The sequence below is a fragment of the Vidua chalybeata genome, chromosome 20 (assembly GCF_026979565.1).
Source record: "Vidua chalybeata isolate OUT-0048 chromosome 20, bVidCha1 merged haplotype, whole genome shotgun sequence".
Taxonomy (NCBI): Eukaryota; Metazoa; Chordata; class Aves; order Passeriformes; family Viduidae; genus Vidua; species Vidua chalybeata.
In genome coordinates, this window is record NC_071549.1 from 11,107,331 (window position 1) to 11,121,768 (window position 14,438).

At 53.8% G+C, this 14,438-nt stretch overlaps 1 protein-coding gene across 7 annotated transcripts in view; it reads left to right on the forward strand.

Moving 5' to 3' along the window:
- RAP1GAP2 (RAP1 GTPase activating protein 2) overlaps positions 1–13,001 on the forward strand; it is a 53,860-nt gene extending 40,859 nt beyond the window's left edge. For 4 of the 7 annotated variants that reach the window (XM_053960895.1, XM_053960897.1, XM_053960901.1 and 1 more), the window contains 13 exons: positions 392–521; positions 720–875; positions 1,337–1,408; positions 1,812–1,898; positions 2,141–2,275; positions 4,943–5,080; positions 5,439–5,557; positions 5,689–5,802; positions 6,268–6,385; positions 6,904–7,030; positions 8,187–8,266; positions 8,439–8,474; positions 9,214–13,001. In XM_053960895.1, coding sequence (XP_053816870.1) covers positions 392–521; positions 720–875; positions 1,337–1,408; positions 1,812–1,898; positions 2,141–2,275; positions 4,943–5,080; positions 5,439–5,557; positions 5,689–5,802; positions 6,268–6,385; positions 6,904–7,030; positions 8,187–8,266; positions 8,439–8,447 — 1,285 coding nt within the window. In that variant the 3' untranslated portion in view covers positions 8,448–8,474; positions 9,214–13,001. The remainder of the gene's footprint in view (positions 1–391; positions 522–719; positions 876–1,336; positions 1,409–1,811; positions 1,899–2,140; positions 2,276–4,942; positions 5,081–5,438; positions 5,558–5,688; positions 5,803–6,267; positions 6,386–6,903; positions 7,031–8,186; positions 8,267–8,438; positions 8,475–9,213) is intronic. The other 3 variants (XM_053960896.1, XM_053960902.1, XM_053960899.1) reach the window with 2 other exon arrangements.
- The last annotated feature ends 1,437 nt before the right edge of the window (positions 13,002–14,438 follow it).

Genomic DNA, 14,438 nt, shown 5'->3' on the forward strand with positions numbered 1-14,438 from the left:
AAAAATTTCTTTTCCTGCAGCTTTGAGGTTGTGATAAAATCTGGCTATATTCAGCCATAGAGGGAAGGCAATCTGTGGAAATGAGCTGTGCCCACGGGTGCCTCCGGGGCAGTCCCTGCAGCATCCACAGTGCGGGCAGAGACCCCCACAGCTAGTGCCCATGGCTGTGGTCAGCCCTGCTTTATGTGCACCCTGTATTTCAGGCTGGTGACAGCGATGGCTGGTTACAACACATGACGCACGGGTTGTTCTTTCCCATTTGCTCGCTGCTAGATAAAGATAAATGAGCTGGGCTGTTCCATCAGCCTGTCCCCTGACAGCCGCTGGCGCTCTCTGTGAAGCTTTCAATTAACATCTCTTCGTTTCTCTCCGCCTTTCCCTTGATCTCCAGTTTTCGAGGAGGCCTGGATGTCAGCCATGGGCAGACGGGAGTGGAGTCTGTGTACACGGTGTTCAGGGACAGGGAGATAATGTTTCATGTCTCTACAAAGCTGCCTTTTACCGAAGGAGACACACAACAAGTAAGAGAGATGTGTTTGCTTGCGCAGAAGGGTCTGAGTGGGGATGCACTGACACTGCCCTGCCCAGTGCTGTGGGCACTGCCAAGCCCTGGCACCGTGGAAGTGGCTGCTTGGTTCCCCAGCGTGGGACTGGCACTTGCTCCCGCAGGAGCAGAGCTGCCGGGTTTTACTGACCCGATGTTCTCCCTTCCGGTTCAGCTCCAGAGGAAGAGGCACATTGGCAATGACATTGTGGCAATTATCTTCCAAGAGGAGAACACGCCATTCGTCCCAGACATGATTGCCTCCAACTTCCTGCATGCCTACATTGTGGTGCAGGTGGAGAACCCCGAGGCGGAAAACGCGGCGTACAAGGTGAGGGCAGTCCCCGTGTGCGCCTACCCAGGTTTGCTTCAGCAGCTTTTGACAAGGGCATGGAGTGATGGGACAAGGGGAAATGGCTTCCCACTTGGAAGGGTAGGGTTAGATTAGAGATTAGGAGGAAATTCTTGCCTGTGAGGGTGGTGAGGCCCTGGCACAGGCTGCCCAGGGCACTTACCCTGTGCACAGTGATGCAGTCAGTGTAAAGCCTGGTGGGGACTTGTACCTGTGTGCTGAACGCACACACGTGTGCACACAGGTGTGTTATGTGTGCACTGTTACATAATGTGTGTATATACAGACATCAGTACATAAAATGCATGTTTGTAAAACAGCTCATTTGTTAAAGAGTTTTGATGGTCCTCAGCATTTGAATGTGCCTTGGAACAGTCTGACATATCACCTGGGTGTAGGTGGCATAAACCCGTGGGAATAACATGTCTCTGACTCCTCAGGTATCAGTCACAGCCCGGGAAGACGTTCCCTCCTTTGGCCCACCCCTGCCGAGCCCTCCGGTGTTCCAGAAGGTAGGGGCTGAGAGGGAAGCATGTTCCAAGCTGTAAAAAAAGTAGATGTGCATGTCCAAGATGTTTCCAAGCACACTGGTTTGGGGAAAACAGGACTTCTGGAATTGACCTGCATTAATTTTGGTTTCCATTGAGGCCCCTGGTGTTTATGGTAGGGTGAGTGGCCATGCACCACTGCATGGCATTACCTGAGCAAGGCGGCAGCAGCAGCTCTGGTGCTGAGGCGCTGTGTTGGTGCAGGCGAGCACCTCAAACCCATCTGGGGTTTTCCACCAACGCTTCCACATCTGGAGGGACTGCCAGGTGCTGTGAGCTTGGGTTTTGGGTTGGTACAGCTGTGGTACCAGAGATACATAGAGTCCTAAAATGGTGGGTGTTTTCTACCTTGGTTGTCTCCCCGCAGAGCCCCGAGTTCCGTGAATTCCTGCTGACCAAGCTCATCAATGCTGAGAACGCCTGCTGCAAGTCCGACAAGTTTGCAAAGCTGGAGGTAATGCTGCCCACGTGTCCCTGCCTGGAGTGGCTCTGGGGAGCTTTCCCACTCCTCCTCGAAGCCGCCTTTCCCTGTTGAACTGGGTCAGTGCTCGCAGGGACGAGAGCGTGGTGACCGTGGGGCAGGCGCTGCCCCCAAGGAGGCACAGCTGGTGCCGTGGGTCGGTGTCTCTCTTCTCCCGTGGGTCGGTGCCTCTCTCCTCCCCTGGAGCGCTGGCTGAGCCTTTGTCCTTCCCGCAGGACCGGACTCGGGCCGCCTTGCTGGACAACCTTCACGACGAGCTCCACGGGCACACACAGACCATGCTGGGGCTGGGGCCCGAGGAGGACAAGCTGGAGAATGGGGGTCATGGAGGCTTTCTGGAGTCTTTCAAGGTAAAGCCCTGCCCTTGCCGACAGCAGAGCTAAACCCCAGAGCACCTGGGGTTGGCAGAGCACGTGCTGGGGGACAAGAGATGTCCCCCGAGGGCAGGGTAGCAAGAGGGGGTGGGGACTGCTGCCACCACTGCCTGCTCAGCCTGCCAAGTGCCCAAGCTGTCCCAGTGGGAGCAAGCAAAAGCTGGCATGGTTGCATTGTTGGTGAGTGTCCCCATTGGAGTGACTTCTCCAGAGTTCCTGAGCACCTCTCTACCAGTGTGCTGCAGCATTTTTTGTGTCCCCAGGGGGGTCTCAGTTCAGGCCCAGTCCCCTGCCACAGAGTGTGCCTGCAGCTGGGCTCTGCTGTGGCAGGACACGTCCCTGCTCATGTTCTGGCTCATGTTCTGCTCCTGGTATCTTCCAGTTTTTCAATGCAAGAAATTAATTGGAGCAATGTGGGGCAATAGCGGAATTCCTGGCCTGCCACTGCTGTGGGACAGGGATCAGGAGGGATGCCTGGGGCAGCTGCCACAGCAAGCGGGGGCGTGTGGTGGTCGTTGTGCTTCAAACAAAGATAGAAAGAACGGTGCTGGGTGTGGAGTGGGGAAGTGGTGCTGAGTGTGCCAGGGAGACTGGCTCAGTGGGAGGGAAAGCAGGTGATGTTACCTGGAGAAAAAGGAATGGGTAAAGTGCTGTGGAGGAAACTCTGAGCAGCCGCTGGCAGCAGGGACAGTGACTGGCTGGGCAGCAGGGACACCCCGTGAGATGGAGGAGCAGCACCTGAGTCTGAGGGTACAAGCCATTGCCAGGTGTGTGTGGTGCAGCTGCCCTGTAGCACGGAGGGGGCTGGCACTGGGTGGCACTGGTGGTCTGGGCAGGGGGGCTGTCCTGGCTGCGACTGCTGGGACAGCTCCTGCCATTATCTCAGGCATGGTTATTTCTATAGCATAGAGAAGTGAGACTGGTGAATGAGCTGCCTCATCCTGTACCTGGAGGATGGGGCTGGGGAGGAGGGCTGCACAGCTCCCCAGAGCCCGCTGCAGAGGCTCAGATGTGTCCTGTCCAGTGTGAGACGTGAGGAATGGCACTGCTGTACAGACACCTCAGGGTCTGCACGCTGAGGTGAAGCAGGGATGTTCTGGCACACGTTGTGTGAGCGAGGAGACAGACCATGCTCTCTTGGCATTGCAGGGAGTGCTGGGGTGGGAGGTGAGCCCCGTGGTCCATGCTGGGCGCCTCGGGCCCGCGCTGCTGGGCTGCCTGCTGGCTTACGTCCTGCACCGCGCGCTCTCGGAGTGACGGGGGAGGACACGCGGTGAAGGAGGGCTGGAGGGGCTCGCACCTGGTCCCCATCGTATCTTTCTGCCCGCTGCCTTGCACCTACGGCCCAGCCTACAGACCCATCCCCTTGGCCAGGCGACCAGGGGACCAGTTCTCAGAGGTGAGCAGAGCCCAGTTCTGCTCTGAGCAAGTGAGAGGTGCCTCTGCCTCTTCTGCGGGGAAAGGAGCCACTCCTCAGGGCTGGGGTGGTGGGGAACCCCACAGAGTTCCACATCCCTGGACAGGAGCCTGCAGAGTGTGAGTGCCTGTGGCTGCTGCTTTGCAGCAAAGCAACTGATCACTTTTACCTAAGAACAACATCAAATTGTATATGAATGCTGCTGACCCCAATAAATTTAGTCTGATGGACTCTTGCTTGATGTTCATTATTGCATGGGCAGGAGGAGCTGTTGGGGCTGTGGTCTTCAGCACTGCAGGCTCAGTGAGAGCTCAGGGCTGCAGCTTCCTCTTACCCTGGTGCAGGTCCACCTGTGGCTCCGTGACCCCCGGAGCCAGCAGCAAACAGCCTGCATGCTGCAGATGCAGCTGGCACCCTCAGGAGTTTGGCCTGCCATGGCTCATTTACTCTTTAGCCTGGGCTGGGATTCAGGGGCTGGAGGAGCCGTGGCTGAGGGAATAGCTGAGATGAGAATGGAGAAGGTTGCTGATGTGAAGAGTGAGGGAAGGGGGCTGCTTGCCATGGAGAAATGAAGATCAATGGGATCAGGGAGAGCCTGTGGCTGCTGTGGGGCCAGTGCTGCACAGCTCACCTTCAGTCCCTTCCAGAGGTGGATAGACCAAACCAGAAGCCACAGCAGCAGTTCAGGCTAAATGTATTCTCAAGCAGTAGATTGCTGAAGAACAGAAGCACTTTTATGTGGCTATGAAGCCTCCAGCTCAGGGGATGTCTTGGGAGAGGCTGGAGAAGTGCAAGAAAGTCAGGAGAGGATCTGTCCTCTCTGAGTCCAGGCAGAATTGTGGAGGGTGTGCACACAAGCATGGCTTTTGGCTTGGCTGTGGTTCCCATTCCTGCCGAGGGGTCTGGGAGGTTGGCCAGGCAGGAGGCAGGGCCTGGGGCTTGTGTCTGCATCTCCTGGTCCCAGAGATGGAGTCCTTGATTTCACAGAGCAATGGGGGGAGAATCTGATCCTGTGGTGGCTGCGGGGCTCCCCAAGGGCAGCCCATGTTCAGCTGCACCTGCCAGGGCTGCTGTCACGAGTCGTGCTGTTGCTGGGGTGTGCTTGCTCTCAGGGAGGCATAGGCAGCCTGCTCTCCCTTGTGCCTGGGGAAGACCTGAAGCTGGGGAGGAGTTCTGGGGACAGCACCCCGCTGGGTGGCGATGACCTGCTCTCCCCTGTGCCACAGAGAGCCATCCGGGTGCGCAGCCACTCCATGGAGACGATGGTGGGCAGCCAGAAGAAGCACCATGGCAGTGGCATCCCAGGCAGCCTCAGCGGGGGCATTGCACACAACAGCGGCGAGGTGACCAAGACCACCTTCTCGGTGAGCATGTCCACGTGTCCCACCGTCCCTCTGTCCCACCCCTCCACAGCCTGACAGGTCACTGCATTCCACTGATGCAGCTTGGCAGTCCCCTGCATGGGCAGTGAGGGTCAGGGTGAGGGGGAGACTTGAGCAGGCTGTGAATTTGGATGCCTTGTTTAAGTTGGGCTCGTTTTGTGGAAGAACCAAAGATAATCTTCCTGGGGTTTTGGCCCCAAAGTAAAAGGAGATAGAAAAGAAGTTCTGGCATTATGTGGTTTTTAGATGCGCAGGCAGCGCGGTTCCTTGCAGGATGTTTCGTGTCTGAAGTCCCAGGAGAGAGCTCTGCTCTCAAACTTAGATTGTTCTCTGCTTTCAGCCCCCTGTCCCAGCTGTTGCTGCCAAGAACCAGTCCAGGAGCCCCATCAAGCGCCGGTCAGGACTGTTCCCTCGCCTGCACACGACATCGGAGAGCCAGGCAGAGAGCAGGACAAGGTGGTAAGTTTGTGGTGGTATCTATAGAGCACCTGCCGCTCTCACAGTTCATTGTTGGTGTTAGGTAGGACAATTTGACCATCCTTTTTAAGTCTCTTGTATAACTCGTGCAACCTGTCTCTTTGTGCCCTCAGTGACAGTGTTTCTGGAGCCCAGAAGACACCAGATTTGGGACATTCTTCCCAAGAGATGAAATCTGAAACCTCATCCAACCCCAGCTCCCCTGAAATATGCCCCAACAAAGACAGGTGAGCCAGGACGAGCCCATCCTTCTTCCACCACAGCTCAGCAGACATCAAGGAATTTGTCAAACAAAACCATATCTAAATTTTACTGTAAATAAGTTTGATATTAAGGGAGAAAAGATTCTGGTGATTCTTGAGCACAGCTCCTTTTTGGTCTTTACAAAGAAGAGCAAGGAGCAGCGTTTGACCAAGGTTGCCCGAATCCCCAGGACATAGAAGGCCGCTGTGCCCGTTCCTCCCTGCCAAGGCCAAGTCAGCTCGACCTAGGGTTTCCTGCTGAGCACCCACCCAATGCCTTATCCCATGCCTTTGGAAGTGGTTATGTGCTGAAGCACCCCGAGAGGTTCATTCCTACGGCAGCACTTTGCTCCGGGGGTGTGCAGGAGGGTCTGTCCCCCGTCACAGTCCAAGGGACACGCATCCCTGGTGACAGCCACGCGCCCTTCCTTCCGTTCCGCCTCTCTCTAGGCCTTTTATCAAGCTGAAAGAGAACGGGCGGTCGAACATCTCCCGTTCCTCCTCCAGCACCAGCAGCTTCAGCAGCACGGCGGGAGAGAGCGAGACCCTGGAGGACTACGACAGCGTGGTAGGTACCAAACACTCCCCCAGCACATTCCCCACTCCCCTCGGCTCCCTGCTGCCTCCAGACCTCTGGGGTCTGATGGGGAGGAGTGCCTGCCAGCCCCCAGGTGCCTGCTCACTGCTGATGAGGAGAGGCTTAACCCATCTCTGGCTGTGGGGAGGAGGAGGGTTGGTGTGCCTGGTGGGACGTTGGGGTGTTGTGGCTGCCCCATCCCTGGAGGTGTCTAAGGCTGGGAGCAACCTGGTCTAGGTTGGACAGGGCTGGGAGCAACCTGCTCTAGTGGAAGGTGTCACTACCCGTGGCAGGGAGGGTCTGATTAGATGGTCTTTAAGGTCCCTTCCAAACCCAGAACCCAAACCATTCTGTGATTCTGTGGCACCCCAGTGAGCCTTGGAATGCCCTGGGCACTGCTCGCTCTGCCCAGGCCAGTAGCTGCAGTGGGAACGGGTGCAGTGGGGCAGTGGCAGGGTGTGGGGGAAGACCTGACTGCAGGAAAAGCCATGTCCTGTCTCTGTGAGCAGGGAAGCCAGCCCTCCACCGCGTCCCCCTTCAAGCAGGAGGTGTTTGTCTACAGCGCTTCGCCCGGCAGTGAGAGCCCCGGCGTGGGGGCCACGGCCACCCCTGTCATCATGAGCAGGAGCCCCACAGGTGGGTGACAGGCAGACTGGCAGGAGGCACCAGCTCTGCCTTTCACTTCTGGAGCTACCCAAAGCCAAAGCCCCTGGGTTCCTGTGGTGGCGGGTTGGAAGGGGGGCTGTGGCTCTGGGATGGAGGAGCCCCCTCCCAGCCTTGTCGGGGCACCCACGGGGTGTGGGGCAGCCCCGTCCTGACAGGGCTGTTCTGGAGAGGTGGCCCCATGTGCTATAGTTCTGTACTTCCATGGGGAATTTGTTTCCTTTCTCAATTAGAGTGCAGAGGTGGCTCTTGCTGTGGCTTTGTTCCCTCTGTCTCCCCTGACAGGCATGTGCAGTAGTGTGGAAACTCTGTCTCCAGAGGCTGAGCCATGACTCACAATTACTTCATCAACAATCAGTTTCCCGTGGTCTTGGCTCCATTCCTCTCCTGCCAGCCCGCTCACCAGCTCCATCCATTTCAGTGGGAGGATTTGCACAATGAGGTGCAGCTCAAAAGGGCCAAAGAGGCAGGAAAAGCTCTTTGCTGGCCCATCCTGTGGTGACGGTGCAGTGAGACAGGGAATGGCCACAGTCACCCCTCGCCCACAGATCCCCATGGCTCTGATTCCTTGAGCCTCAGAGAGCCTGCCACAAGGCACCAGCATCCACGTGGAGACACGCTGTCAGCTGAGGAGCTGTTTTTGAAACAGCTGGGAAGCACGAATAGATCCAAACAGCTCTGTAACTAGAGCATTACGGGCAAAAGGGGACCATGGAGTGCAGGCAGACTTTTTGTGTCTCGGCACCCAACAGGTCTTCCTCCTTATTTCATTAGTGATTTTGTGAACCCTTAAACCAGCCCCTTTTAATGCTTGAAGTGTTTATTTTGTATTTTTCCTGCCAAGAACATGAAAATCCACCCATACATTATATGGATCAGTCATTCCTTGTAGCCTTTTCAGTGGCATTTTCAGGAGAAAGACTGTGAAATGTAATTAAGCCTCAATTTGTTCCATCGCAAACACTTAATGTACAGCTTTTGCCAAACATTCAGCCAAGGCAGACTAAATATTGGTAGCACTCCTGACAGCCTATTAAAGTGCCTAGCTGGGCGAGTGCAGCCAGTACTACAGCAAATATTTTTGTTCACAGTTTAATATTTTTGTTCTTTGTTTGTCCTCTCCCTTCAGCAGATCTAAAGAACAGAAATTCTCCAAGGTCCAACCTGAAGTTTCGCTTTGACAAGCTCAGCCATGGCAGCTCCAGCATGGTAGGTGCCAGGGCTCTCACTGGTGGGATGCTGTGCAGCCGTGTCCTCCCTGCCTGGCATGGGGGTGGCTCTGGGGGTGGCTCTGGGGCCCGTGAGGGAGAAAAGGGAAGGGATTTTGTGACTTCTTGCCCCTTTGTTTGCAACCCACCCCATGTTCTGTTCTTTCACATAGAGCCACTAGCAGGAGGAAGTCATGAACTTGTCACAGGTGAGTGTTGGTATGTTTTACTTTGTTTTGTGCAAAAAAGCTGTTTGGGGTTGCTCACTCTGCTTGGTATTGCTTATGGGATCCACACTGTACCTTAGAACACCTTAAATGCTGCTGTAGGTGAGTGAGGGAAAGGGCAGGGATTCGTGACAGGTGTGCACCCACCAGTGCTGCTGTTCCTTTCTGGAGCACCATGCTCCTGCACCTGCTCCCAGGGTCGGGCGCCCTGGCCCAGCAGGTTGCATTTTTCCCAGTTAACCTTTGTCAAACACTGGTGCCCATCTCCAGGTTTGCTGTGCTGTGCTCTGGGCACTGGGGTGGAAAGGCAGTGCAGATCTTTACCCATTCCAAAAATCCAAGGGGAAACCAAAGATACATGAGATGGATTTCATGGGCAGAGGTAAAGGGAACTCAGTGGGATTTACTTGGGTTCCTTCTGTTCCATGAAATTAAGGGTGTCATTAGGAAGATCCAAACTGAGCAGAAGAGCCCATAGAACTTGAAATGAAAGAAAGCTACATTTCTGAAAGCATGGATCTCAAAAAGCTTGGATTTTCACCCAGTCACTGGGTTTCCTTCTCCCACAACCTGGGAATGATGGGTGGCCTGGTGTTTTGGGGAAGGGCACTGCCGTGGCTTCAGCTCCCTCCCTGGGACAGGTGCTTCATAGCCAGCACCTCAGGGGTGGGAATATTCTCCTTCCACACTCCTGACTTTTATCTTTTCGTTCTTTGCACAGGATGTTTCAACAAAGGGAAAAATCTTCAACACCCCATGGGACCACGCACGCCCCGGCCACGGGCAGCGAGGTGCCCTCGCCTGCTACACCAGAAAAGAGCTCTCACCTTGCTGCAGTCCTGTCCTGACAGGGACCAGCCACCTCTCACCCGGTGTCCCCCTGTCCCGCACACGCCCTGCGCCCCCGCTCTGCGTGCAGGAGGGGAGTGTCCCTGCCTGTGCTGCACACACGTGGCCAGGGCCACGTCCCCTTCTGGTGCTCTGCTGGCTCACCCTGGGGTTGCCCACAGGTGCTGCAGCTGGTGGGCACCGTCCATTCCCTGATCCCTGGGTTGCCTGGCAGCTCCTTTTGGGCAGAGGGGCAGCAGGAGAGACCTCCACATAGTTTAGGTCCCTCCATGCTTTATTTGCAGTTATCAGTGGGGAAACAGGGGTTTATGTTTGTTTTTTGAAGGGTGGGGTTCAGGCCAAAGTTAGGTGTTAGTGGCTCTGGGGCAGTTTGCCCTCCACCATCGTTTGCTGTTGCTCTTCTCTGGGGACAGTTGGGCAAAACCTCCCTGGGGGGGTCCTGGGCAGCTCTCCCTGGAGTGGGGTCTGCAGTGTGTCTCCAGCCATCCCCCAGCTCCTACCTAGACCCCAAAACTCTTAGGGCAGAGGCAGCCTCCCGCTCCAAACTTGCTCAGTTTCTTGCACAAGAGGCAGGTGAGTGACGTGGCCCAGGGAGTGGAGCTGGGGACAGCAGCCAGCTCATCCTCCTTGGCAGGTTCATCCTCCCTGCTTTGTCCCTGCCTGAGCACAGGCCTGGAAAGGTGACTCAAAGCTAAAGCTGTGCTGTATTATAGAGCTTTAGCTTTTCTAAGTACTAGAACAGGAACCAGAGGGGATTTACCTGGTGGGCTCTGCTTTGCCCTGTGGCTTGGATCACCAGGCAAGCAAATGCATAAAACTCTGGTGATTTGTGAGGCATTAGGCTGCTCCAGCCCTTACAGAGTTTGTCCTGCTGCTTTTGAGCAAGCTCTTGTAATTCTGAAAGGATTATAAATTCTGCAAGGTAACTTTCCCATAATGCCCTTCCCCAGAAAATACCTCTTTCAACATGCCAAGAAATCCTTTTGCTCTTTTATGGAACTTCATGTGAAGTTTCCTGAAGCCTGTCCGTAAATTTCACATTGCTCATAGATTTCCCTTACCCATTTTCTGGAAGACAGGCCATGATGCTGCAGAGATATTCCCCCCCGTCCCCCCAGCCTGTGACCTTTGGACACCCTCATGAAATCAGATTCTCAGTCTCAAGTGAACGCAGTTCTTCAAGTTTGTGATTCCTACTGAAAAGAGGACTTTGAGTGCCAAAGTCACCTTCCCCCAGTGGATGCTCCAAGAGGCACAAAGTACCTGACAGTTTCAGGAGCGGGGGCAGAACTGTACTCTTGGAGCAGCCCTGGGGCTGCTCCTGCTCCCCTCTCGCTGGGGCAAGTGCTTATAGGATTCAACCATCACCTGCCCTCCTCCCTGTCATCTCCCCGGGCCAGAGATGAGCCAAGGCAAGCAGAACGTGCTCTGCTGACCCTGCTCCTGCAGGGAGGTGCTCTCCGAGAGCCTTACGATCCGGTTCACAAAGGTGCTCTGCTCGTGCTGGAATTAATCCATGCGGGAAGGCTGTAGCTATGATGGGAGGGGAACCAGGTTAAAGAAGGAGAACAGTTGTGAAAAGGCAGGGAACAGTTTCACCGGCCCTAAGTGCTGTGTAGGACTAGTAAATATCAATAAGTCCCATGGGGATGCTCCCTCCTGCTCCCAGCCAGTTGCATTTCAATAGAGTTTAAGTCTTGAGTTTCCTTTGGAAGAGGAGCATGCAGTGTGCTCAGCCCAGCCTGTAGCTGTAGGTGTCTCAGGATCACACACTTTGCTGTTCAGCACTTGTCTGATGATGCTTCAGTAGCACTTTCAAACCTACCCCCAATTCTCCTCTTAGAAGCTTTGGTCTGGTTTCCTGAGGCTGCAGGGTGAAACAGTGACTGGTGCAATGACTTGCTCCCAGGGTCTGCTCTGGGTTTGCTTTTTCCTCTGAGAAGTCACTCGGTTCTGTAGATGTCGTCATTCCTGTGGGTGCTGATCTCCGTGAGATCTTTCAGCAGATGATGCAGTGGCTACTGTCAGCTGGTTTACCATTTTTGGTTGTTTTGTTGCCTTTTTTTTTTTTTCTCTTGAAACTGTGTCTTTCCTTTTTGACCTAGATTGATTTGGGAATTATTCAGATGGGACTAGCAGAACAGCGTGAAGCCTCAGGGAGAGTTGCAGTGCTCTGGACTTGTCTCTCCTGCCAGCCCGCGGAGCAGTGGTGGGGCCGGGGTCTGGCACGAGGTCTGCCAGCAGCTCCTGCGGGACATTTCCAGCAGCACTCCTCGCCAGGGGCCGAAAACCCGCTGTGCATCCTCACCAGCAGCCGGGCTTTGGCTGCTGCGGTCCCGGCCGGGCTCCAGCAGCTGCCCGTGCCGGCCCGCCCCTCCACCCCGGCGCAGCCTGGCTTGTCCCGGGGCGCTTCTGGGGCTGAGCTGTGCTTGTGCTACATCCCGGGAACTCCTGCACTTCCAGCGGGTGGAGGTGTTCCTGTATATATTTTGCAAAATGCTTTGTGCTTATAAGTGACACTTACACGTCTATACATATATAAAAGGGATATATATATATATATATATGTATAAAATATATATATTTATATATATATATATAAAGGAAAGGATCCTTAACTGACACTAGAATTACTGGGCAGTGCATTTTCCTTTCTGATTCCACTGTTTCCATGCACACAACTTCTGCCGTCCTCAGAAGTGACATTGCAGAGGGAGCAGAGGGGCTCAGGAACGCCTTAGGGGGGTGATGGGGAAGCCCCCGCTGTGGGGAGGGGTCTCTGTTGCTGGGGGTGCTCCCCTCTGCCGGGGTTTGGGTCCCTGCCTGCTCGTGCTGCAGCCGCTCGGCTCAGCTCAGGTGCCGCTGCACATCTGGTGCCGCTGCACATCTGGTGCTGCTGCACATCTGGTGCCGCTGGCTCCGGGAGAGGGCCGGGACCCTTCCCCTCCATTGGGGGCTGCTGTGCAGCTGCTCCGGGCTGGCAGAGCAGCTGCTCTGGCTCGGCTCCCGTTCAGGAAAGCATTTGGCACATGCATCTTCCTGAAACCCCACAGAGCCAAAGCACAACACAGAGGTGCTTTTTTCTGAGGGAAGCAGGGGATCCTAAGCACAAACTCAGTTTCTTTCCAGAGTTTTGAGGGTCTTCAAGAACGGCAGGTGAGGGGCCTAGAGATGTTTGTGCCGCCAAGGGGCTGTGCCTGGGGCTGGGATCTCGTGGCTGCGGGAGGTGCTCGGTGCTGGTACCATCCCCAGAGCCAGGGCAGAGCCCGGCACCTCTGCAGGTCCCACCTCCGCTCTCGCTGCTCCGCTGCCGCTCCAGCCCCCGCCCCCAGCCCCAGCATGCTTTCATCGCCTTCAATGAATGTAGCACTGCGTACGTCCTGCAAAGGGAAATGCTGGATTTATAGCAGAGAATGTGAAGAGAGTTTACAGAGAGAAAATGAATCTTGAAGAAATGTATCTGACAAAGTTTATTTTTGATGTAGAGAGGCAGTGCTTTGTAGTTTCTGGTGACCTATGTCTGTTGTAAATAATGTATATTTAATTTATTGCTATGGTAGCAGATTGTTATGTATAAAACTAAAGGTTCACAAATGTATATTTTGTTGCTTAAATGTGTCTTTGCAAAATTCACAATAAATAACATATTTTGTGTCCGTATACGCGCTCTGTGTGTGTGGCCATGTAGTGACAGCTTTAGAGGAGCTTTTTGGGAACTTTCCTTTGAAAACCAGGTGAGGGCATGGAACGGGGCTGAGCCGTGGCAGTGGGAACCTGGGGGAGCTCCAGTGAAGTCAAACACTGCTGTCACTATTGGACATGAAATGAGTACACAGAAGCTTGGTAAGTTTAAAAGAGAAAAAAGAGAAAGTTTTATTTGAACATCTGGTATTTGTAGCATTCCAAAGGTGACCGTGGATGGGAGGATGGAATTGCCACCTCTCCAACCACACTGGTCAAACCAACAGTCTATCAATTCTGTCTTCCTACAAAGAAGAAGGCAAAACAATCATTATTTACATGAACAATGTGTGAGAACTCCAGTAGAAATATGTAAACATTATCAGAAGGCTAAAGAAGTTTTATGAGAACTTTAAAACTTTCAGAAGTACTATAAAAGAAAACTTAACACTTTAAAAATCAGGGCAACACACTCCAGCACTGGAAGCAGAGGAATACTGAAGCACAGGGATGTGCAAACGGGGAAATCTCTGCTGGTTGCAGAAGACTCTTCTGCAAACACTCAACCATTTAACCAAGAGAACTGTTCTGTCTGAACTGAAATTGGTGTCCCTAAAGCTCCGTATAAGCCGGTTCCTGTCAGCAGCCAGCCCACCTGGCAGCAGTTCTGTGCCAGCCGAGCTCCCCTCAGGGCATCAGGCTCCGGCGTTGCCTCTGGGCAGTCTGGGTAAGTTAACAAGGAAATTGCATTTTCTCTCTCCAGCTCCTCAGCCTCCTTTCAAATCCATTTTAATTTTTTTTTTTTTTTAATATTTTAACAGGGGTTAGGGAAAAGGTGCTGTGGGAGAATCTGAGCAGCTCAGTGTGTGGTCAGGGGCACGCAGCCTGTCTGGTACCACAGGCAGTTGTTACATGGTGCAAACTTACTGACAGCTCCTCACGTTCAGAGCAGGGTCAGCCCTGAGAGGTTTAAAAACTTAAGCTTTAAAATTAAATAGTGTGAGACAATGTTGACAGATAAACAAGCAGTTTAGACATATGTTTTAAAGGATTTAAAGAAATGTTTTCTAGACCTGGCAGATGGGCAAATTGGGAATTAATGGCTGAGTATTCCAGCCAGAATTTGGAAAGTTTCCCATGGAATCTGAACACTTAATTTTGATGAGAGGGAGACTCAAGTACTGCGGACAACTGGAAAACAAACTCGAAACAGGCTGCTCAGCCAGAATTGCTTCACTCACTTTTATAGTTTAAACAAACTGTGAGTGTTGTGGAAACAAGTACCTAAATCCAGGTTTCAGAGGAGTTTGTGTAGAGTCTGTCATTCACTCGGTTCCAGCTTTCCGCAGCCTCCAGAGCAGCGTCCCCGACTGGTTCTGCCAGCAAATTGCAGATGTGACCAGAGGCAGAGCTGGG